The sequence below is a fragment of the Mixophyes fleayi genome, chromosome 5, assembly GCF_038048845.1.
Source record: "Mixophyes fleayi isolate aMixFle1 chromosome 5, aMixFle1.hap1, whole genome shotgun sequence".
Taxonomy (NCBI): Eukaryota; Metazoa; Chordata; class Amphibia; order Anura; family Limnodynastidae; genus Mixophyes; species Mixophyes fleayi.
The window spans coordinates 208009134-208033402 of NC_134406.1; the positions used below are offsets into that span (position 1 = coordinate 208009134).

Consider the following 24269-nt stretch of genomic DNA (forward strand, 5'->3'; position numbering starts at 1 on the left):
TTAGATGCCACTGATATGTAATCACATGCCAATTATATTAAAAGTAAACAACTGTCTCCCTATTAGGGATTTTTTAAAAATGTTATTATATAACATGTGAATAAAGTGTATTATAAAAATATATTATATAATGCTCATAATCTGTAATAAAGTACACATATTAGCAGGCCAAAGCCCTGGACACCCTAAGCAGCTCCCCCCTCTTCTGGAGCTGCTCCTCTTATCATGCTTTTACCTAGTTGTAGCGGGGCGGCATCTTCTGCTCCTTTCACACTGGTAGTGTCCTGCGGGTCTGTGACACCATAGCTAAACACTGCACACTCAACCAATTACCAATATGGAGGATCAGGAGCCAGCAGCTTCACAGGTAAGACGCTGCCACTCCATGTCAGCAGTTGGTAGCTTAGTGTGGGGGCCCAACAGTTATCCACTAAGAACACTGCGTGAGTGACATTATGTCACTCATACAGTGCTTTCGGCACCCCCTACCACCTGGGTTCACCTAGTGGTAGCACCCTATAGATGCTACAAATTGTAGAATAAATTTATTTATATAGATAGATAGATATACACATACATTTATATTTGCACACACGGTATATTCCGATACTAAGTGTGAGAACAATTTGTCCTATGCACTACCGCAAACTTTAATGCATGTGCCGGACATCTTTATGGATCGTTTAGAGATATCAAAATAAACAGAAAATGGACAACATTGAAGAAATTAGTTATAAACCACAATGATCAATATTTGTAATTCTGTTACTGATAATATATACACTGAACACAGTTTACATTTCTCTAAACCTACTAAACCTAAACATACAAGTTGGCTTCTTTATAAAAGATTAAAACACATACAAATCTAGATGGCAAACGTTCAGCCGCTTTTCTTGTCTGAATATATTTAAGATAAAGTTGTTGTTGTAAAGATGCCCTTATATCATACTGTTTTAGAACTAACTGCCCATATATCGCCACATGTATGGGCACAATAAGGCTGCCAATATTAATCTACATTTGATGCAGTTAGATAATGACTGTATTTTACTGTGTATGTGGTTTACTTCTGTAAGCACCAATGTAGCCGTCTATGTATGTGTAGTGTCTAATACAACAGAGTATTTGGACTTCTATCAAAGTATGCAACTTTTACATATGTATTTGAGACTATTATTAGAAGCTCTTTTATATAAGGCAACTTGTACTATAGGTTTACTGGTCTTTTAAAGTTCCACTAAGTGTATATCTGGGTACGCACCTATGCAATTTCTGTAACGATTTCACCAAGGATTGAAAGTCCCAATGAGCATGCAGATTCATGCGTACACACCTAGACAATTTACCTTCAGATCTGTGAACTTCATCTCTCATAACCATCTGCAGAAAAAAATTGTGACTCTGTACACACTCTACAGATATCTGTCTATGCTGCTGGTGTGAGTGCGTCCACACTTCCACATGTGCCCAACATCGTTCCATAGTTGTGACTTTTAGGAAGTTTAAAAAGACAAATAAACAAATGTTTTGGTAAGATAAAACATGATTGTGGGAGCGTACACACTCTTGCAATATCTGAAAAAACAGTCGCAAATCACATATTTATGACTGCACATTGCATTATATGTTACAATATAATATTGTAACATTCTAAAATATATATAATATGACATTTTATATAACCTTATTATCTACCTCACATGAAACTATTGTTGGTCTGACTGCAATGGTGTGCACAAAAATGCCTTCCTCATGATGAAAACCATTATCTTCAATATCTGTCAATAATTTTATATATTTAATTGTGAATATTATTATAACTACATTTATATAGGGTAACTTACTTTTTATATTTAGCAGTCCTTCTTAACTTTAAATATATGTACATTATATCTGTTGTTTTTTATTAAAAAGCCACAATATTCACATTTGAAAAAAGATGTATCACTCAAAATGCATTCCCCTTAAAACTTTGATCTTCAAGACTTGTTAACATATACAGAAAAGTATCAACTTATAAAATGGTTTATATAGTAAACACATCTCAATAAGTGTCATTTAACAGAATCATTTCATACAATAAAATATTCCCTTAAATTATAAGAATACTAATAATGACATAGTAACCATATAAGAGCACAAATTTGCAGGCATAGAGATGACTTCACTAGGCAATGACTGCTGACTCTTCTCCCCTCTGATAACCACATCTCAGTCTGACATCCAGGACTATTCCCGTGTTGCTCCCCATCTACGGAATGCACTCCAATCAGACTCTCCCCCAGCCTCCATTCTTCAAACCCTCCCCCAAAACTCACCTGTTCACCAAAGACTAGCAGACCACTGTCTAACCCTTCCCCACCATTTTTCTTTCCCTCCACATGTCACCTCCTCATTCTTCCACTCCAGAGCCTCCTCCACAGATTGTAAGCTCTCACAAGCAGGGCCCTCCTTCCTCTTGTTTCCCCTCGCTTGTCACCTTCGCCCCCCTCACTTGTCACCTTCGCCTACCCTTGCCTATCCTTATAATTGCCCAGGAATTGTCTTTTCTAATATGACTTCATTTATTTTTGTATTACTACTTGTATTTGTTACCCACACTTTTCAGTTCTACATCTGCTATGTAAATTTTGTGAACTTTTGTTTGTTTATGTGAACTATGTCTATCTTGTTTGTATAGCACTCTTTGGTGCCCTAGAAATAAACTCCAATAATTATAATAATAACAATAACTTGTGATATCCTTTACAGTAGATAAAATGGCATGGTTTCTAATGTACACTGTTCTCTTATAACTGATTACACCACCACTCTGACATTAAAAGATATGGTGTACCCTCAGCTTCTGTACAAACACTGGAACAGGAAATGTTCTCAGTGATCTGAACCAATTCCTATGAGGGCAAATAAACCCACTTTCCTCAAATCCTTTTGTTTATGTGCCAGTCTGTGCATAGGGCAGTATAGATCGTCTGACTACAGCAAGAGAACTGGGAGCTGGGAGGTAGAATTTGCCATGACCAGACTAATGTCAGTGCAGAGCAGTCAAATTGGGCAGATCTCATGGGACCCATTTAGTGTAGTCAGCTGATGACTGCACACACTTTCTGAGAGTCTCAATCAGAGTCTGATCAATCCTGATTAAGTGTTGTCAGTCATTTTGGGCTCACATATGAACCAAATTCCTATCAATCTATCACAACATATTCAATTAAATATATATTCCATTTTATCATTATCTGTTCCTGAAATACAAGCATTTTCTCCATTGGGTCTTGGGACCAGTGACGTAAATATCATTGGAGCAACCCGTGAGGCTGCTATGGTGCCCGGCAATGCAGGTCCATGGGTACATGGAGGTCCACACCTGGTCTTCTGAGTCTACATGTGGGCCAGAACTGAAAGCCCCAACAACAGCCCCTACCCCCATGCATACTGAAAAGAGGAACACATTTAATGTTATGCCCCCACCATGCTACCACACCAAATAAGAGTCACATGGGCTTCTCTGGTTATGGGTATGCTACTGGCTGCTTCATCTATAACAATCATTACCCATTTTATGTCTTTAAGACATTGCACCTGCTATTGCAAACAACACTCAGCACCCAAAGAGGAAAAGCTGTCCCCCTACTCTTTTATGAAACTATTGCACCACATTTGATATGCTTCCAGAACTCATGGGATGCTAAGATTTACAAAAGAGGTTAAAAAATATTCTTGTCCATTAAAACTGTTCATTAAGCTATTTCATAACCCGGGAAAGAAAGGGGGACATAGGGAATGTACCTATTGCAGTTGCTGACCTTATAGATTTTGTGTTACCAAATACATTGGTATATTATCACCTTTTGGCCCAAAGTTGTATTTTTACATGGGGGCTGCAGAGCTCATTCATGTGATTGAGAGGTTCACAGGTTAGAGGCATTAAAACTTCATCAGTCTGTGTGTAATAGGCTCACATTAATAGAAGAGAGGATATCAGCACTGAACCAATGGTTCAGATGATGCCTCACCATAGCAATGATTTTGTATAATCTGTGTATATTGATTTTAATTTAGACCATATCTAATTTTTGTTATAATTATCTATGCTGTGAAATACTTCACAAGAAACAGGGTTCCATTTGTGTAAAGGCGAAGAGCCATATTACCAGGGAAACGTAAGTTTTTGCAAGCAGTAGGTCTTGATATCTCATAGTATTTTACATTATATGGGTTATCGCTGGCTGTAACCCCTTTGGTGGTTCATTTTACCAGTTTTTGCATGAGAACGTCTATTTCTCAAATTTTGCTGTAGTACTTGTTCTGTTAATGCCATTTCAGGACAGCATTGACAGAACAAAAGCATTAAAAAAGTGCTTTGTTCTTTAATCTTCTCTTCTACTTTTTTTTTCTTAACGGTATGGTACCTAGCTATAGTAACATAGTAACATAGTTGATGAGGTTGAAAAAAGACACCAGTCCATCAAGTTCAACCTATTTTGGATCTCCTGCGATCCTGCACTTATATTTGAAATTAATGCAGAGTAAGCAACCGCCAATCTGTTTCAATTTTGAAAATCCCCCCAGACTCAATATTGCAATCCAATTTTTACCCTATATCCACTACTATCCTTTATTTTAAATTAACGGTCGTATCCCTGGATACACCTTTCCGCTAAAAATTTGTCTAACCCTTTCATAAACATATCTATTGAATCTGCCATCACAACCTTCCCTGGCAATGAATTCCATATCTTGACTGCCCTTACTGTAAAGAACCCCTTCCTTTGCTGATTGTGAAATTTCCTCTCCTCTAACCTTAGGGGATGACCACGTGTCCTGTGTATGGTCCTTGGGGTAAAAAGTTCCCATGAAAGCTCTCCGTATTGACCCCTAATGTATTTGTACATAGTAATCATATCTCCCCTTAGACGCCTCTTTTCTAAAGTAAACATGCCTAAACTGGCTAACCTTTCCTCAAAACTTAATGACTCCATACCCTTTATCAATTTTGTCGCCCTTCTCTGAACCCTTTCTAGTTCCAAATTATCTTTTTTATAGAGTGGTGCCCAGAACTGTACTGCATATTCAAGATGAGGTCTTACCAACGATTTATACAGTGGCAAAATTACATTATCTTCCCTTGCATCTATGCCCCTTTTTATGCATGCCAATACTTTGTTTGCCCTTGCAGCTGCTGCTTGACATTGAGCACTATTGCTAAGTCTACTGTCTATGAGCACTCCCAAATCCTTTTCCATTATAGATTCTCCTAAATTAATTCCATTTAATTTATAGATTGCGTTCTTGTTTTTGATCCCTGAATGCATAACCTTACATTTATCTGTGTTAAACCTCATATTCCATTTGGCCGCCCAATCCTCCAGTTTTTTTAAGTCCCTCTGTAGAGAAGCTACATCTTGCTCTGATTTTATTACCTTACAGAGTTTAGTGTCATCTGCAAAAATAGAAACTTTACTCTCTAAACCATCACCAAGGTCATTAATAAATATATTAAAAAGGAGTGGTCCCAGCACGGAACCTTGGGCTATATTTTAATTTTTTGGGGATTGGTGCGATTCAAAGCTCAGTGATGACCTTGCTTTTTGCTGTGAATGTCAATGAATGGCTCTTTTTACAGCATTGTCTGGAATAAGATCCGATATACCCATGTCAGAGTGATCACAGCCAATTTTTGGACACCAGGCGGATTTACCCTTCTGAAGTTAGTTTTCAGTCATCCATTCAATTGATTCTCTTCGTACATGTGACCACATACTTTTTTCACCATCCCCAACTGTGTTATAGGAGTGCTATGGGTGACTGCGATCTCCTCGTCTTCATCTTCCAAAGCTTAGTCTGCAGGGGGCGGTGATACACCCATTTGTGTTCTCAGGTCTCTTAGCTGGTCTTTAAACTGGACATATTTATTGTCCTGCCTCAGGGCCTCCTCTGTATTATTATTCTGAAGCGCAGTGTATCTCTCCTGTACAAGCTCTCTTAAATCCGGGATCTCATCTGGTGTAAGCTTAAGTACGGTATCCTCAACTGCATCTATATATTGGTTTAAATCTCTGTTCAATGCAGCGTATTCCAACATGATGGGTTCCATGCTGCCCACATGTTCTGTGTCACAGTCTGTCTGAAGATGTAATGCCAATCCAGTTGTAATATCCACTCCTGTGACTACATAAGTTTGGCAGTTCTTCAAGGATGAGAGGGAGGTATCCTCAAAAGAGAAGGAGATTACAGATGCTGCACAAGTAGACATGGTTTAATAGTGTAGAGTTCATTGACAGCACTGTTGGGCTTAAGGCAGCTAAGCTATTGGTAGCTTGTTTTGTGGGGGCCCAAACAAACCAAGCACTTCAGCCACAAAAGTGGCACTCCTTGTCGTTGGAGTGCTTGCTTTGTTAAACTGTACATGTCCTTTTCAATATCTTACATAAGCATCGGTGGGAGGGCCCAATGACAATTCCATCTTGCACCACTTTTCTTTTCTGTCACTGCTGTGTGGCAATGTTTCCTAGATGTGCTATGAACTGCCGTGGGTTTGTGTCGTTGCTCTGTTGCTTAGCATCCAGGAAGCTCGCTGCAGTCTTTGGCCGAAAGTGTTTGAAAATAATATTGTGACCTGTGAGGTGGTCAAAATTGACTGGAAATGACTGGAAATGTGTGTTGAGTGTTTTTGAGGTTAATAATAATGTAGGAACAAAAAGAATTAACAAAATTATGTTATTTTAGCATATTTTAGAACTTTTTATCATATATCAACTTTAAATTTCAGTGTACAAATAAGCTATCAAGTATTTGTGTGCTACATGAAAAAACAGTCAGTATTTAACTTATGTGCAAAACAGAAAACTAATCTGCACCTCTTGCATTGTAACATGGTTTTGTCCAGGAGACTTAAATAAGAAACTTCTTAATTTAAGTTCCTTAATGAATCAGGCCCCTGATCTTTCCTGAATATATCATAAATACTGAATTCAGTTCAGTTCTATAGACTGAGAAGGCCATGGCATATGAATAACACTAGTGTCATGCTCATCAAACCATTTGAGGACACTCCTCTTGTCAGACATAAAATGCTGTAGCAATTAATTTTGGGGGAATAACTGCACCCGAACCACTCCAGAAAAATGTGCCCCACAATATTATGGAGCCACCAGCATTCTCCGCTATTGGAAACAAGAGTGTAGTGTTATTTAGTTTGGACTTAATCCATTTGTCAAGAACTTGGTGGAGGATGACTTATCTTACTATATAACCTACCTCCACTGATTGATAGTCGAATGCCTGTGCTCTTTCCACCACTGAACTCGCAAAGATCCATAGCCGGGTATGATGAGCGGTTTATGCATTGCAACTATGATATCGAGCTCTGTGGAATTCTTGTTGGTCTGTTTTTCATTAAGCTGTCTGCACATGCCACAGATTACAATTTGCAGTTGCTTGCCTGTTTTCCCTTGGACTTCGAAATAAAGCATCGACTTTACAAATGTGCCTTAACAATAACCTTACCAATGAGGTATCCTGTTGCATAAAATGAGTCAGTCTGGACTATGGCTGCCATCAGAAATTGCAGGGCCCAGTAAAAATGAAACAGACAGGGCCTCACCCCTCTTTGATGATCATCCCTCTCCCCCTCCCTGGTTCTGGTGGTTGCAGAGGTGTAGCTTGGAATCATGGCCATGACAATAACAGCCCCTCTGACTTCTCCATATGCCCTCTTAAACTTATAGATTGAGATTTCTTTACAATGTAAATGGTGAGACTGATGAGAGACAATGTCAGACTGGGGCATGGAGAGCCCACTGAGGGAATGCAAGGTTAGGGGCCCACAGTGGCTCTCCCCTAATGAGATGTTGCCAATCACAGGAGGGGCATAGCCATCCATTAGATGGAGCAGAAGGAAAGGAGAATCACTTCAGTATTGCATGAGTATTAATGCTTGCAATGTTATCATGTGTTCACTGAGTCATACTATTAGGCATTTGGAAGAGTCGTGTGCAGATTTGATGTAACGTGTTAGGCCTTGCACGCAGTGATGTCCTGATGCATGGCATAACATTGAGTCTGTTCTCCTCATGAAGCCGGAATATTCTCCAGAAACCCCTGTAGTTAGTAAATTAGTTAATCTAATTTGAGCGGGGGGGGCATATGCCCAAAACAATCTGCCCTTGTCCCTATTTGGTTTTTCAGGGGTATGGAGGGGGATGCTCTGTGGTTGTCTTAACTAGTGATAGTGGGGCAGAATTGCAAACACAAAGAATGAAGAGAAAGGCAAAGATTTCACCAGGACAAGAGAAGTATGAAATGTGGCAAGAATAAGTAGGAATATGTACAGTGGAGGAGTAGGTGCTTCACCTCTTATTACCCCAAATGTGTCATTAATTGTATCTTAGAGGTCAGTTCCAGCAAAATGGTTTTGGTTGTCAGTCCCCCCCCCCCCCCCCCCAGGTTCTCTCCAACCCGATTGCAGTAGTTTACTTAGTTTACTTACCCGTACCCTGCTGGAAGCTCACTTCTTTTCTCGATTTCCTATTCGGATCATCCTAGCTCCTTTCACTGACTCCCTGCTTAAGGGTGCAGGGAGTAGTGCACAGTCTGCGAGAATACAGCAAACGCTTTCAGCTGCTCCTCCACTGCCATTGGCACCTCGTGTTCCCTTCTGGAGTGTGTCCCCCGCTGGACCAGTGATTCCTTTAGATGGCTCGCTGCTGCCGGGATGATCGGCAGACAGCTGACCACTTTGTGATACAGACCCTGATCTGGACAGTCCACTATTTTTACACATGACCCTGATCATGCTGCAATGTTATTTGCTTAGCTAACTTATGAGCCATATCTATGTGAAAGTCTTTGCCTTCAATATGCTTGGTGTCCCTCATTTTTCCAGGTGTTTCCATTTTATATAAACTACCTGTAGTATATGCTGCTGAGTGCACACACTGTAGCACTAAAAAGCCTCACATTTGTCTCAGTGTGAATTCTCAATTGTAAAAACAACAGAGGCTCCTGGAGGAGTTGTCCTTATTTCCCCTTGTCAGCCACCCCTGTCTGTACCCGGAAGTGCCTGAAGGACAACATTATAATAGGCTGCCACTGCAGTACTTTTCCATTAGTTCTGCCCATTATCTCTCCCACTGTTAGCTCTAGCTTTTATTTTTATACTTACTCTACCCATTGCTAGTGGTTTCTAGGTTGTAAACTTGTCCCATAGCTCCGGGTGAATGGAACTAGATAACCAAAAGTTCTGCTTATAAGCAGAGACTAACTTACATGTGTCTAAACTGCAGCTGCATTTAACTGCTTGTTTATAAAAAATAGCTAACAAAGCACATAGCCCTTATCTTATATCAGGGGCGGAACAGTGCATTGCAGTATGCACCGTAGTAAAGGATGGGTAGGGGGGTGCCTCAGGGGGATCAGGGGCCCTTCATCTCCAGGCTCCATAGCGGACACACGCCCTTCACCCCCATTGGTTTTTTTATTATACTGACATAATCAAGAGTTTCTGAGTGACAGCTTCACAATAAGCCTTTTCAGAAAATAAAATAGAAGATTAAGGGGTCCAGATCTACCCCTACAGTTGTTTGAAGGAGCTTTTTGAAAGAAAAGGTGTCTTCCAGTTCTTGATGCTGCAGAGCTTAACAGCATAACAAGCCACACAGCCCAGGTTCAGTGCAGTACTGATATCCTGCAAGAAATATGTGAGTAGATTGCAAATTATCTACACAGTTTTCATAGCTTAAGCAACAGTATGAAAGTTAAATGAACACTTATTATAGTAATAATTAGTGCAACTTGGTTGCACTATTTTCAAAAATGTTTTTTTTATTCTATTTTTATTTTGTTGTGGTTTTTTTGTATTTATTATTATTTTCTCTTGTTTACTTGTAAGCAAGTGTTCAATACTCAACTCTGTTTTCTTTGTATGTTCAGCACCTTTAATTTGTGTGTTACACGATTTCTACTTCCCGCATGGAGAGGACATTCTTTCGTTTTTAAATTTGGAAACATTTATGTCACTTACAGCTGATTAATGTAATATGACGCGCATAAAAAGACGTGTCAGACATGGGAAAGTTGTATAAGAAGATTTGTTGAAATTCATCACAACCTTGTTCCTTTATGTCTTGTACTGGGATTTTTCCTGCTATGTCAGCTTTTTAAATCAACCAATGATTTCTATAAACAGCCCCAGGCTGAAAGTTACACTTTTGTGTCACTGCTTTATCCACTTGTAACCTTACAGTTGAACTAGCACGACCTTGTGTTGGACACTGTCAAGCACATTTTGTGTTTGCCCTGTAACACTCAGGTACCAGGATAATTGCTTTGCTAATGTGATTTTCTGAGTGAATTATCAACTACATTATTCATTTACCTTTTTCTTTTATTCAAAATCGCAATTATGTATCTCTGTCAGATTTAAAATAAACATGTGCTATAAGTTTTTACCTGGCCTAACATTTACAAACAATTTATGACTAGACAGTGCACACGTCTTGTTTAGTTTCATTGCTACTAAGTTTACACTCTGCGCACACTTAGGTTTCCTAGTGCCCAGATCATGCTTTTGTGGCCTGTTTGCAGGTTGTGTGCTGCACTTCTCCTGTGCATGGGATGCAAGTCAAAAACTAACTTTCCTGTTTTCTTCAAAAGGACTTTCCTATATTTTTTTTTGGACACATAGGGATTGATTTAATTTAGCTCAAGCTCCTGCTGGGCCTATTTCCAGGTATTATTGTACCTAAAACACTGCCGATATTTGCTCACACCTCATAGAGGTGCAACTGTTTTAGCGATGTCTCAGATGCTGAGTCTTAGCACAAGAGACTCCGACAGGACTGCACCAGAAAGTAAAAAATGTCAATTATGTTTTTACCACATTGTGGTTTTTGATACTTTTATTTTTGTATTCTCCTGTTTTATTCCTGAGCTTCTTGTTTACTTAAAGATTTAATCCCCTGTAAAAATGAAATGTGTTTGATCCACATAAATCACTCTGGTTATCTATAAAAAGACACATTGTTTTATTAATTTTTCCTTAGCGTTTAAATTTAAACTGATGATTTACAGTTTGCTCAGTATTATGTGATTACCACGGCAATCACAGTCACATGACATGATAACCTCTCTTAGCATGTACAAAGCCCGCTCCTTCCTGTGCCATCACATGACCACCAAGGATCTCCATGACTGAATGGCTCAGACTCAGAGATCAGGTTACACTCTTCTGTGACAAGGCAGAAACCAAAGTCTGCATGTATGAGACAGGGATTTTTTAACTGGCAGCATACATGTGTCCTCATAAATTGATGTTGGAATCAGTTTCATCTTAAAGAGATGTGACATATCCCCTGGATGATGGGGAACTCTTGGCGGTCACACATTGGCGTATGTGAGCAGTACTTAGTTGATTAGTTGCTGCTCCTTTGTTTTACATTGGCGTTAACGTCATTAAAATAACTTGATAAATGACCTATTGGTTTGAAACATCTTTGAAACACTGATTTCCTCTGGCTGTCCTCTCCTGTATAGAGTATTGCCATAAACATCCTTCAAGTTCATAATGGAAGTGCTGGTTCTACTTTTTGCTCTCGTGATTGGAAGACCTTAGCAGCAAGTGTGAAACTGACAGACAGTGGTGTAAGTCATGTAATGTCAAAATAGGGAAAAATCATCCCTTATTCATGTGTTGATCAAAGTGTAATGAATCAGTTTAGTACAAACATAATGAAATCTAATTTTAGCGCCTAGGATGACTCACAAGTGCAAATAAAATATCATGCATACGGAAAAACTTGATCCATTCCAATTGTTCCTTTGTGAAAAAAAATTGCCATCTCACCATGTGAAGACACACAGCAGTGGAAACCCAAGCACAAAGGCTGTCATGATGTCGTAAGTGAGAAAAATAGCCTTTAGCTATATAATTTTAGTGATGTGTAGCTAAGATACTTGGGGTCCACCTCTGTTGACCACCGTGGATTGAAATGACTTGGTTAGAAACTGGGTTAGTCACACCTGTTTTTGTTTTTTTCAATAGCTCATACATTCATGCACACAAGTATTGGCTTGCAGCCTGAGTTTGACAACCTTATTTTTTGTATTACCTTATTGTATTATATTGCAAGTTAGTCATAGTTCGTGTGTGCCAACAATATGCACATAACCTTGATTTACTTCAATAAAAGCCAAGCAGCTTTTACTGTTTTCTTGGTGCAAACTGCTGAATGAAGTCATTTAATTAGCCTCAATTGACTGTTGTGAAGCCATAGCAGCTTTCATGTTTAACATTAAGAAAATCCTACATCTGTATTTCCTTACACACAGTGGAATGCAAGTGATTTAAAGGCTAAATCTCCATTTTTCTACGTTTTTGTATAGTATTCCCCATAGCCAAACTAACACGTATTCCAATAGACCCAGAACCTGAATATTAACTGTTTCTTGAACAAGTACACCAAAATTCTAAGTAACATGGCTGCTTGAGATCTGCTTTATTAGAAATAGGCATCCCAAGACTTTCTGAGACTTTCTGTACTTCCACAGCAACTGAATAGCCTCCGATTGCCTATGGTTACTCATAGTTGCCTAAATTTCCTGTAATGTCTAGGTATCTCCCAGACATTCTGGTAGTCCTCCTAGGACTTCCAGGTGAGCAGGGCAACCTCCCGGGTCCTGGCTCCACTTAATTAATTAAATGACGGGGGCGAAGCTTATGAGTCGAATCACGGGGGCCAAACAACACGATTCACCAAGCCTTGCCACACACACCCTCTGCATCTCCTGGAGGCAAACTTGCCAAAGTTGGCAAGTATGTGCTTACTCTTGATAAACACAAAATTGGCAAAAGTTAAACTTGATCAACTTTTTGCAACCTTGCTAAAAAATAAGTATTTTGTCTGGGCAGTGCAGTTGATTTTTTTACTTTGTTTTATGACCTACAGAAAAAAAGTTATAAGACTAATAATGCAAGGAAATACTAACAAAAGTAATCATTATCACATTTTATAGTGCATATATAACATTAATAACATGTTTCTTTCATATTACTGTTCCTCCAAACAATCATTGCTATCTACATGTCTATGCATATTAATGTCATGTAAAAGACCACTGAAAGAAATTCAGTAAGTGCCTCAACGCTACATTGACAATATGTGGAATCAAAGTAAATTGTCAATTTAAGAGATACACATCAGTATCTTAGATAGCTCTTTACTTCTACTGAAATGACATAATAAGATACTTTATTTTCTTACTAGATAGGGTATTTTAAAAGGTAAATCCACTACAACTTTCTGAAATACCTGATGATACTTAAAATAAGACTTCTACCTGAAATCAGAATGTTGCTGCCATTTGGCACATATGTTGTGAAAAACTGACCTACCTTAGCAATATCTGAAGCCATGGGAACAATTAGTGTAAGAGCTATGAGTCAAATGGAGCAACAGTATTGTTCTGTATTTTCAACAGGTGAGTTCAGGCAGATGTCCTATTTCAAGGAATTATTCCTGTAAATTGTATATTCCAGTAGATTCTAGTATCCAGCCTAATGATTTTGATTAGGTAACATCATTTTTGAGTGGAGTTACCCTTTACCACTGAAGTCCACATGTAGACTATAGCCAAAACTATATTATAATATCCACACTAATGATTGAACTAACTCACTCATGTATTTTTACCACAGAACATAAAGTAATGTACTTGATCATGGGACTCCAGGATTGACAGTAACATTTATTTTTCATGACGTATTGAAATGTTATTTAATGATGAGTTCTAGAAAGAACTGTGATGCTGTTCAGGTCCAAAAGTAGAAAATCCTATTGTCACTGTAAAATTTAGGTACAGTGTAGTGGATATTGATATCTGTATTGTAATATCAGCATTCGTTCTTCATTCGGTGACTGAGGACAATTATCAGAGATGTGGCTAAATAAAGTGTTATGAAGCTCAGTTAGCTCTAATTAGCTGTATACAAATAAAGTATTTTAATGTATTTAAAATGCATGTTGTTGTTTTTCCTGATGTTGGCCTTCCTATCCGAAATCTTGTTCTATTACTCTTTGCTACTGTCTAAAAGAATTGCCTTGCTTCTCTTATGATAAAAAAAAAAGAGAAAGATTTGATACTAAATAATCAAACTTCTTCTGAATATAAACCATATTGCATTGAAGATGATTGTACAGAGTTCAAGTAAAATTAATTTAAACACATTGGGCCTGATCCATCAAGGCACGTATTCTGAGCGCATCCCGCGTTTAGTGTTACACGCACGTATTCAGGCTTTGCGCACTCCCGAATTCATCAAGTCACAGATCTTCAGATACGTGTGCCTTTGAAATCGGGGTCAGTTGTGCTGTGGATTACTATACAAGATGCTGCAGGGTATGTCCATTACCTATGTGGATTATAAATTTGGCAAAGAACACGAAGGGGGAAAAAGTACTGAATTAAAGTCATCTGTTATAGGTATTAATTATAAAACAAGTTAAAAATGTCTTTTTAAAAATGTATTTTTTTTTACCATGAAACACGTTTATTAGAATGTTGTTAATATCTACTGAGCATAAAATACATTTTCACAGTTGCGCATGATTGCAAACACATGTTATAGCATGCATACGAGACTGTCATCACTACTGATCAGGACTTAGACTAGCCCTTTAGTTGGAGCAAGAGATATGGCAGAAAAATAACTTTGAGATGGCCAGAGCTGGATTCAGATTTAGCTGAGTTTTACATGTTCCTACTGAAAATTCACTACGGTAAAACGCCTTTTCCCCACCCAATTCACTCCCCAAAATCGTAGGCTGTAGTAAGTGTCATTTGCATTTGACATGGCAGCGTTCACAGCCATATCGCCCGTTCTGGGAATGTGCAGGGGGATTTTCGAACGATACGCTCATTATCAGTAAATACGTGCCTTGATGAATCAGGTCCAGATTATATATTTGATTCAGATTTTACAAAGCTATTGCATAGGTTTATAATAATGCCTTTTAAATGTCTGGAATCCATTATATTAGATCATTAAATACTTAAAATGACAACCATAATATAGTATGTGATATGTAATATAGTAACTTAATTTGTATTTTTGTTTCATTTTGAATATAACCTTAGCACAATATACACATAACACAAAGATTTACTATGGGATGCAGAAGGCACTTAAACTGTTTTCAGTAGGGGTGATTTCCTAATATGTTGCAAATGAGCAGTAACCTGTAGCAACCAATAAAATATTTGCTTTTATTAGTCATACTTATAAAACAAAAGTCTATTCTACCTTGTTAGTTGTCATTTGCAAGTTTGCACTATGTTAGTAAATCTCTCTCAATGTGTATAGTAAGTGGGCAAGAATATAGATGCAAAGGTTACAACTTGTAAGGATAACCAGTATGGTTACTTAAATATCTCCTTAAAGTAGAATGATCACATAAGGGTACAGCAACACTCGCAATTGATTTTGTCTTGTGCAACTGGTGTTGCATACAACAAATGACATATGTGCTTCTTTGTGCTGTCTGTGCAATGTAATGTTGTTACTTGCAATTATTTTCTCTCACTTTGCACTACGTACTTCCTGTGTTGCAGGCGATTTTCAACAAATAACATCTGCTCTTAAATTAAATGTGTGTTTTTTTGTGTAATAAAGTGCAGTTTGGCAAAGTTGCAGTAAGTTGTGACACACAGACTATTGCAAAGGAAACTGACTGTAAGTCGCCATACAATTACACCTGTTACAGAACATGCAACTTGTTGGTTAGGATTTGTTGCAGTTAATACATTGCTAGTGTAGCCTATCCCAAAAAAACGCTTGGGTGAGAAATATAGATTTATCCAGATGTTTGTGTTAAAGAAATATAAAGAAACTATTGTAATCTGCTTTCTGCCATCTAGAAAGGCGCCATCGTTCTAGTGCTAGAACGTTTGCTGGATCTCCACCCTCTTATTTGTATATGGATGCTATTGGCATTAGGTGGGTTATGTCAACAGGAAAGAGTGGAAACAAATTAAGAAAAGGTAGCAAGAATAATTTATTAGTCGTTTTTGTATAATATTGAATCAGAATAAAATTTAGAGTCACAGGAAGATTTTAATTGCTCCCAAAAGTACGTTTTAGCAATGTTCCTTTATGAATTTAATATGGCAAAAAGTCAGTAGATATGCATTAATTATTGACTCATTCATTTATGTACAGTTTACTAAAGCCAGAAATAATTTGACCAAATCAATGACCTATATCTAATGAGGAACATCTCATGGCAGTATCCCGAAGTCAAAACATAGACAGAAAAAAGCGAGTGTCATATTATCACTAAATAACATTTTAAACAAAATGCGAAATGCTTTGCAAGTCCATATTTACTAAACAGTTATCATCTTAAGCTGTAGTAATGAGAGAATGTGTGACTATATTAATGGCCTTTTCTTACCTTGTAATCAGTCTGTCTACTATAAGAATATGATAAGTGGAGATAGTTTCCTATGATTTTGTCCTTCAAGAAAGTATATGGTTTTTTTATGACCTCAACAATCTTATTGTCACATGGGTGTCCTGGTATTTAATTATAGAATAATGGGTACCCTAATCAGGTATTAGGGGTACCTGTCATTTACACACAGTAGTGGCAGCAATTTCTTGGGCAGCATCAATATTCCTGAGAGTGCAGCCATCAGTGCGCCAGGAATTAGTGACCAAGGAATGATCCAGAAAGTGACTGGTGCTCACAAAATTGCTGTCTCCACCATGTGTATGAGACGGGCGCACTCTAATAGGTAGAAATGTATTGCTTGTTTTCTTACTACAAACTGGGACTAAAACCAATTTCTTTGCAATCTATGTCTAATTTATATTAGTAACTCTACCCCACTGTTTTTGTATTTATAGGAGCAAAATTTGACATTAGTCCACACAGTAAATAATCACATTCTACTGCATATTTTGCCATAAGCCTAGAGAGAGATGGAAAAGCTGCTTTCACAGCTTGTATGGAGAATCTGTATAATGCATTGAACCTTCTGCTTTAATCAGGAGAGAAGGGTCCCTCCTCCCGTGCCAAAGAAGCCATCGAAAGGTCAGGCCCCACTGGTCCGGGACAGATCTCTGGAAAGTACAGAGAGACAGCGGCATGAGGCCCGGAAGCGGCTGATGTCTGCAAAGCGAGCTGCGTCTGTCCGACAGAATTCAGCTACCGAGAGTGCGGATAGTATTGAGATCTACATCCCAGAGGCTCAAACCAGGCTATGAAGCCATCACAAGCAACACTGGGGGGATATTATATATATACCTATATATATATTTATGACACAAAGTTACATATATAATATATCCTCTAGTTTGGTTTGGAAAACACAATCATGTGTAAATGTTTTTGTATTTTTCTTCTCTTTCTATACTCTCTCTTTTACTTCAGTCATTACCTTCACATTGTCATGAAGTCCCTCTCTCATATTGTGGTACAAGCAGTCAGTTCTCTGAGGCTATGACCATGTAAACCCCCTTAGTCCTCACTCATTTCACTTTAATGATGATCTATAGACACAAATCTGTGCTGCCTCTACTGCACATGTTCAATAGAACATTCTTTTACTTTGTATACATAAAATAAAGGAAGAATTACTTCTCTGTATGAAACTTCTTATTGTGCCCCATATTATTTACCTTTTGTCTAGAGCTACAGTAGTCTGTAATCTAGTGTACAGCAATAGAAAATTGTAGGGTACTCTGATGTCTTCCTATTCTAAATGTGAAAAAGCATGGGCTCAAATTCCCAACTTCTTTTCTATGTAGAGCAGATGGAGCACTTTATAGTAGGCCACAGACGCACCTCTCCCCAAAGGCAACAGGTGACAGAGGAGAATAGCTGTACTACTAAGAGAGTAGCAGGGAAAAGATCTGTGCACACAAAGACATTCACACGTACCTTTATGATACACTATAACATGCATTAGCTTACTAGCTTGACTTGAAAAGAGACTGTTTGTCAAGGTGTAAAGAATTCATGCAGATTTCCTTTGTTATTAAATAAGATCATATTTTTAACTCCCACTTGAAAACATCTTGGGTGAAAGCCAATAAAAGAAGAGTTTGCATTTGGGGATAAAATTATTAGAAGACAATCAAGTGCCCCAGATTGTGATGACAGTATTTTGACATTGAGACGATATGGGATCCAGTGTGATCATACCTTACTAAAAACGGAAAGCAAAGCTAGAAAACGTTTCTGAGAATACTGCAGGCATTGGGATCACGCATCTCGGAGCTTACATACATCTGCTGTTCTCCTGGCTGGAAAGATAAACCGCGGGTCATGTGAACAGCAGCAGCGTGCATTGCATTGGGATCAATCAGCCCGGTACATGCATTATTTTCAGAACAGTTTCCTTGCACTACGTTACATTTTGAACGCTGGGTAAAAAAAATAAAAGTTTCCCAAAACGCTTTCCTTAACAATCCCTCAAGTCAAACCTGGCTGTGTTTCCATTTATCATATATAAACCCATGAAATGATTTTTAGCAAATACTATGAAATAATAAAATGAAAAAACACTAGAATTTTGTTTTATTAGGCTGTTTAGAGATTGGTTTTAATATTTTTTTCCTTACATTTTTGTACATATGTTGGTAGATGCCTGTGTCTAGATTAGTATGTTAATGTATAATATAGGAAATATATATAATGATGCACTTTATCTTATATGAACAGTGAAAAGGGAGGTCAGCAGAACTAACGTGACATGATATATATCATCATAGTGTGCATTTAACATACTACATAAATTAAACCAGAACTTGGACACATATTGTAAATCAATAATAAAGGCCCAAAGTGCTTAATTAGAGCTTTATATTGACAAAACACAGATTTCAACTCACTTAAAATTAGCGATATAAAGGTATTTATTAGATTTATAAAAAATATTACATATATTAATAAAAAATAAAAAAAATACCTGAACTGATTAATGTATTTGAAAAGTAGCAGGTGTGCATTTAAAAATAAATGATCATATACCATATTCTCATCATACAGAATACATATCATTATATCCCTATGAATATATTTCTAACTTAAGATGAGCAAACATAATATGATTCAGTTTACGGAAAAATCCACTAGGGCTAAGAAAAAAGTGTAATATCCCAGTACAAACAAGACTACACTGAAAGGTTTTTAATACTAATATGTACAGTCCACTATCACATACTTGCCTACTTTCAAATAGTGAAGTTCGGGAGATCCCGGACAGGGAACGTGACTAGAGGGCGGTAGGAGGTCAATCACATCATTCTGGCCCTGCCCCCGCAACGAAAACGCCGTTTTGTTGCGGGGGGCAGGGCCAAAATGATGCAATTCACCGCAAATCGAGTTATTTTGTATAGCAAATTGTGGGATGCGGAAGACTTGCCTGCTCTCCCGGGAGTCCGGGAGACCTACCTGGATTTCGGGAGTCTTCCGGACATTCCGGGGGAGTTGGAAAGTATGCACTATCATGTGACTAATACTGCACGTACTGTACAGTTTTATGTATCATCTACTCTAGTTCAGTCACTCAGAGACATAGAAAATAAATGTAGACATTTTCAGTGCCATCGCTACTACTAGGAGAACCTAGGCTGTCACCTATCCCACACTGACCGCTGGCTGCTGATATGGAGAAGTGGCAGCTAGCTTCTTACCTGTGAATCTGCTGACTACTGCTTCTCCATGTCTGTGATATGCTGGGAGTGTAGTGATGGGCTATGATGTCATAGCCAAGCGTCACACTCCCAGTCTGAGGGGGAAGGGGGAATGTAGATCACAGGATACGGATCATTGATTCCTACTGCATCTTTCACTTGCATGATGAAATTTTAACACAGGGACATCAGCAACAGAGAGCCAATAGGTTACATTCATGTTAAGGAGTTTAAAACAAATATGAACAAAAAACAAAATAATGCACTTTTATTCATGCACTTTTTTGTTGCGCATGAAATTTGAGCAAAACTTTGCATTAGTGCATGACAAATAGAAGGTGGAGGAAAAAATCAAAGAAGGCGTATTGGTTACTTACTAAATCATGTCTGTCAGCAACACACAGTGCAGGCCGCCCTTCTGAAGTAACCTTCATGGCAGTGCAGCCTATCAAGTGTGAGGAAGCACCTTGGTGCTGTTACTGGCGTTTAGTCTAGTCATAAACTGTGTTCACAAAATGGCCGCCTCCACTGTGTGTTACCAATGGATGCAAAACATATTATTAGCGTTTACCATTTAAAATAAGTGATAGTTACTTCCTGGTTATTTGTGTCAGCAGAGAGAAATCTATTTTATTATATGTAGGATGATATACAAACATATAAAAAGATTAAAACTATAAAGGGAAATTGTATTAGACAATCAGGGTTTTTTTTTGCTATGAGTTCTATGGTAAAGGTTTTATTAGTGTCATAGTGCCAGAAGCCTGACAATCATACTGGGAAATGAACTGGCATAGGACCATACTTTACTAGGACTAATGATTAGAGCCTCTAGTTTGTATGACCTTTGACTTATAAGTGGTGCTGTCCCCTGGCTATTGGCTGTTCTTGCCTCAGACTGCGACACAGATAGTAGTACTCCCTGCACCAAAATTGTAAATAACCCTTTATTGATGACGGTGTTATTAACAAGTGTAACACAGAGCAGATAATTAGTTTGCCAAATTCCATATACTAAAAACCAACAGCTTTATTTGCTTCAGGTATGCTATTAATAGTTATTAGTTATAATTGGCAAGTATTACTACTAGAATGGGGTCACCTTAACCAAGAAGAGCTGCCCAACTATTAAACTAGACCTACAGGCTGGATCCATTGGTTTTATCCACTGGACCTCTAAATTCTAAGGACCTGAGTCATTAAGGAAAGTAAGGCAATAAAAGGAGTAAATGTTCTCTGGGACAAACCATGCTACAATGCAACGGGTGCAAATTAGTTTATTATTTTGCACATAAGTTAAATACTGGCTGCTTCTTCATCTAGCACACAAATACTGGATAGCTTTATTTTTACACTGAAAATTAAAGTTGATCTAGGACATGTCCTATTCCAGCTATAAATCTGTCCCCACATTTTAAATTTCCCTCCCCCTCCAATGCAACATGGTTTTGCTCAGGTGCAAATTTACTCCTTTTTTATGCTTTGCTCTCCTTAATGACTTAGGCCCTAAGTCTTTTGTTTAGGCAGTACGAAAAGACAGATATCCAACTATGGTCAAACATTTATTTAATTACAACAGTACAAAAAAGTAGAATGCTACAGACATTGTCTGATATGTCCACATTTTGTGTAGCCCATCATTCCTATTTTTTTAGAACTATGGCCTTTTTATTTTACTTGTGGATGGTTTCCAGCAACATAAATGAATAAAAAGTATGGCATGTTTAGAATTTTGCTTTCTCAATGTATTTTAACATTATATCGGAATGCCATGTTTGTAACTGATCGCTTAAAATGTTTTTAAAAATGTGCAACTTCTAATTTGACTAAATTTTTATCCCAGTTTTCTTTATTTCATACTGTTACTTCCACATACACTCTTGTTGCCCGTTGGTACAAAAAGTGACAAAGCAATACATTTTTTATTTCTTTTTGTGAGCAGTGAGGAATTATAATCTGCTTGGCATATTCCGACATTTACACAATTATGACTTTTGACTGTAAAATATGTCACCTAATTTAAAGTAACATTGATGTTAACAGTAACCATCTTAGTAATTGTAAAAAAAAATCTGCTCCCACAATCTGTGCCTCTTTGGGTGCAGTCCCCCTGCTTAGTGATTTATAGTATAATCTTTATATGGATTACTGGATCAATCAATTAATAGGCTAAGGGGTTTATTTGCTAACAAAATGCAGCTGTACCCATAAAGTCATAGCAACCAATTGCCAATTAGATTTGATCGATCTAGAGCGAGTTAAACTATAAATGCAGATGTCTGACTGGTTGCTATGGGTTATGGTACAATGGTTAGTAAGTAATATCCCCTGATGCACACCCCCATGACATAACATTGCAACATTGCATTATTTTTCTTTTTTTTTAAAAAAAAAAGTTAATATTTGCAATAGCCAGACACAACAATACACCATTCTGAATCTGACTTATGTATTTTTGTTCCAAATAATACTATTGTTTTTGCATTAAAAATGTAACACATACCACTATCCCACCAAAGAGTTGTTGACATATTATCATTACAATTATTAAACACATACATAACATTATAGTATATATATATATGCATAGAGATCAGAGATAAGAGATGTACTGGGAGTTGAAAAATCGAGTATATTTTTTGCAGATGTTGCCATAACTCTGGACCTTTTTTGTAATGAATGTTAATGAATAAAAAAAAATATGAGATTTTTAATATTTAAATGGAGAAAATGATTTATTTATATTTCAATTGATTTCAACTGTGTTCTGTCAATGTTTGACTGTGCACAACTGAGTTATATTTAAAATTGTGTATTACTTCTTCTATTTATTTATTTTTATTTTGTATTTGATTGCATAAAATAAAAACCATTCCTGGATTGTGACAAATGTCATATCTGCATTCCCAATTGTGGTTTTAAAAGTGTTTTATTTAATTCAATTAAAGTTTTAAAACTGAAAGCGTTTTGATAGATGTGGAAGAGCAATTTTATGCATTTACGGAATAGACTTTTCCTCGGGTCACCTTCCAAGTTTGGTGCGTGGACTGAAAAATTGTAAATAAATTAATGTTTCTCATAATGTATAAAAAATACAAAAGGAAAAAAAAGATGAAATGAATAAAATTATTAATGCATTGCTTGTACTGATTGTGCTTATTGTTTGTTAGTACACTAATACTTTGCAACAACCAGGGAAAATGTACAATATAAAATTACATGAGACATATATTAGCATGGAACAAAAATAAATATTGCGGTGTAAATATCACAAGGCGCTCAATTTCCACCAATGAAAAGGTCACAGAAAAGATGTACGTAACTGCATCAATGTGCTAATAAACGTAGTAAATCCTGCACCTTGGCAAATGCATTTTGCAAAATGATTCCAAACGGTCGTGTGAACAAGAACTTAAAGTGGAACTTCAGACTTTTCGCCATGACATCTTTCACCCGCTACAAAATACTCTGCTCCCAAACATCAGATTTAATTTACTATTAGTCTGGTTACTCAATGGTGTTAGGAAAACTCCAGTGACACCATATGTGTGACATGCAGTTGTAGCCAGAACTTGCACTTGCTGATGGGGTGTTGGGGAGGAAATTATTAAATGAGACAAGTAAATAAAGCAGACAGAGCTCCCGGCCACAGGAGCCAGTGGAACCAATACATACCATCACCTTACCTGTTTACATGCTTAGTAAAAGTATGACTTGTGATACTCGTGGGTAAAGGGCCTGTGCTGAATGAATTAATTGGTACTAAATAAAACATCCTTCTCATCATACTTACATTAGACCTCTGTGTTTGGGAACCTATTCAAACAAGTGCAATCAATCAATGACAAATCAGTTTTGAGGTCTCGTCTTCACCTGATTGGCAACTGTTGAGCTCTCATAGTGGATACAGCTGTTCCTGAAAACAAGGAAATATACTATAATAACGGAAATGCTCGGAGTACATCACAAGCCTTTTAAAGGATAAGGTTTTAAACTTTCAGAAGACATGGGATTCATGGTACACATTTTATCACAATTCATTACCTGGTACTAGTTGAGCCACTTCCTCACTTCTTGTCATTTAAGTATTTTTCTCTTTTCTTCTTTCTCCCAATGTATTGTCTCTTTTACCCCCTGGGGCGGTAGCGGTGCAGATCACTCCACCCTAGATGGACATCTTGTCTTCCCTTACCACCCCCTTTCCCTTCCCTGGTCCCTTCCCCTTTCCTACATTTATACAGAAAAATCCAACAACATTGTACTTTTCCCAGCCTGGATTCCAGGATTAGATTCAGATCCAGGCATTACCTGTCAGACGCCAGTTTACTGTATTTCACTATTGCAATAAGTTATTTTGGAACATGCTCCCTACTCTACGAATATATTTAGAAGTCCAATATTTAATGCCAATTGTTTTTCATTTTATGTTCCTGTTTTTGTCGAAAATAAACAGATCTACAAAATAGAAAAAAAAGTAATCTGTAAGATGAAATTTAAACAACAATCTAAAAAAAAAAGTTTGGCTGTTTTTATATTAGTTTTAACACACAAACAAATGTTTTAAATA

The 24269-nt window shown here is 37.5% G+C and overlaps 1 protein-coding gene across 3 annotated transcripts in view; it reads left to right on the forward strand.

Moving 5' to 3' along the window:
• Nucleotides 1–17993, forward strand: part of DLGAP1 (DLG associated protein 1) — a 493753-nt gene extending 475760 nt beyond the window's left edge. For all 3 annotated transcript variants that reach the window (XM_075213364.1, XM_075213365.1, XM_075213367.1), the window contains one exon: nucleotides 17054–17993. In XM_075213364.1, the coding sequence (XP_075069465.1) occupies nucleotides 17054–17269 (216 nt within the window). In that variant the 3' untranslated portion in view covers nucleotides 17270–17993. The remainder of the gene's footprint in view (nucleotides 1–17053) is intronic.
• Nucleotides 17994–24269: the final 6276 nt, after the last annotated feature.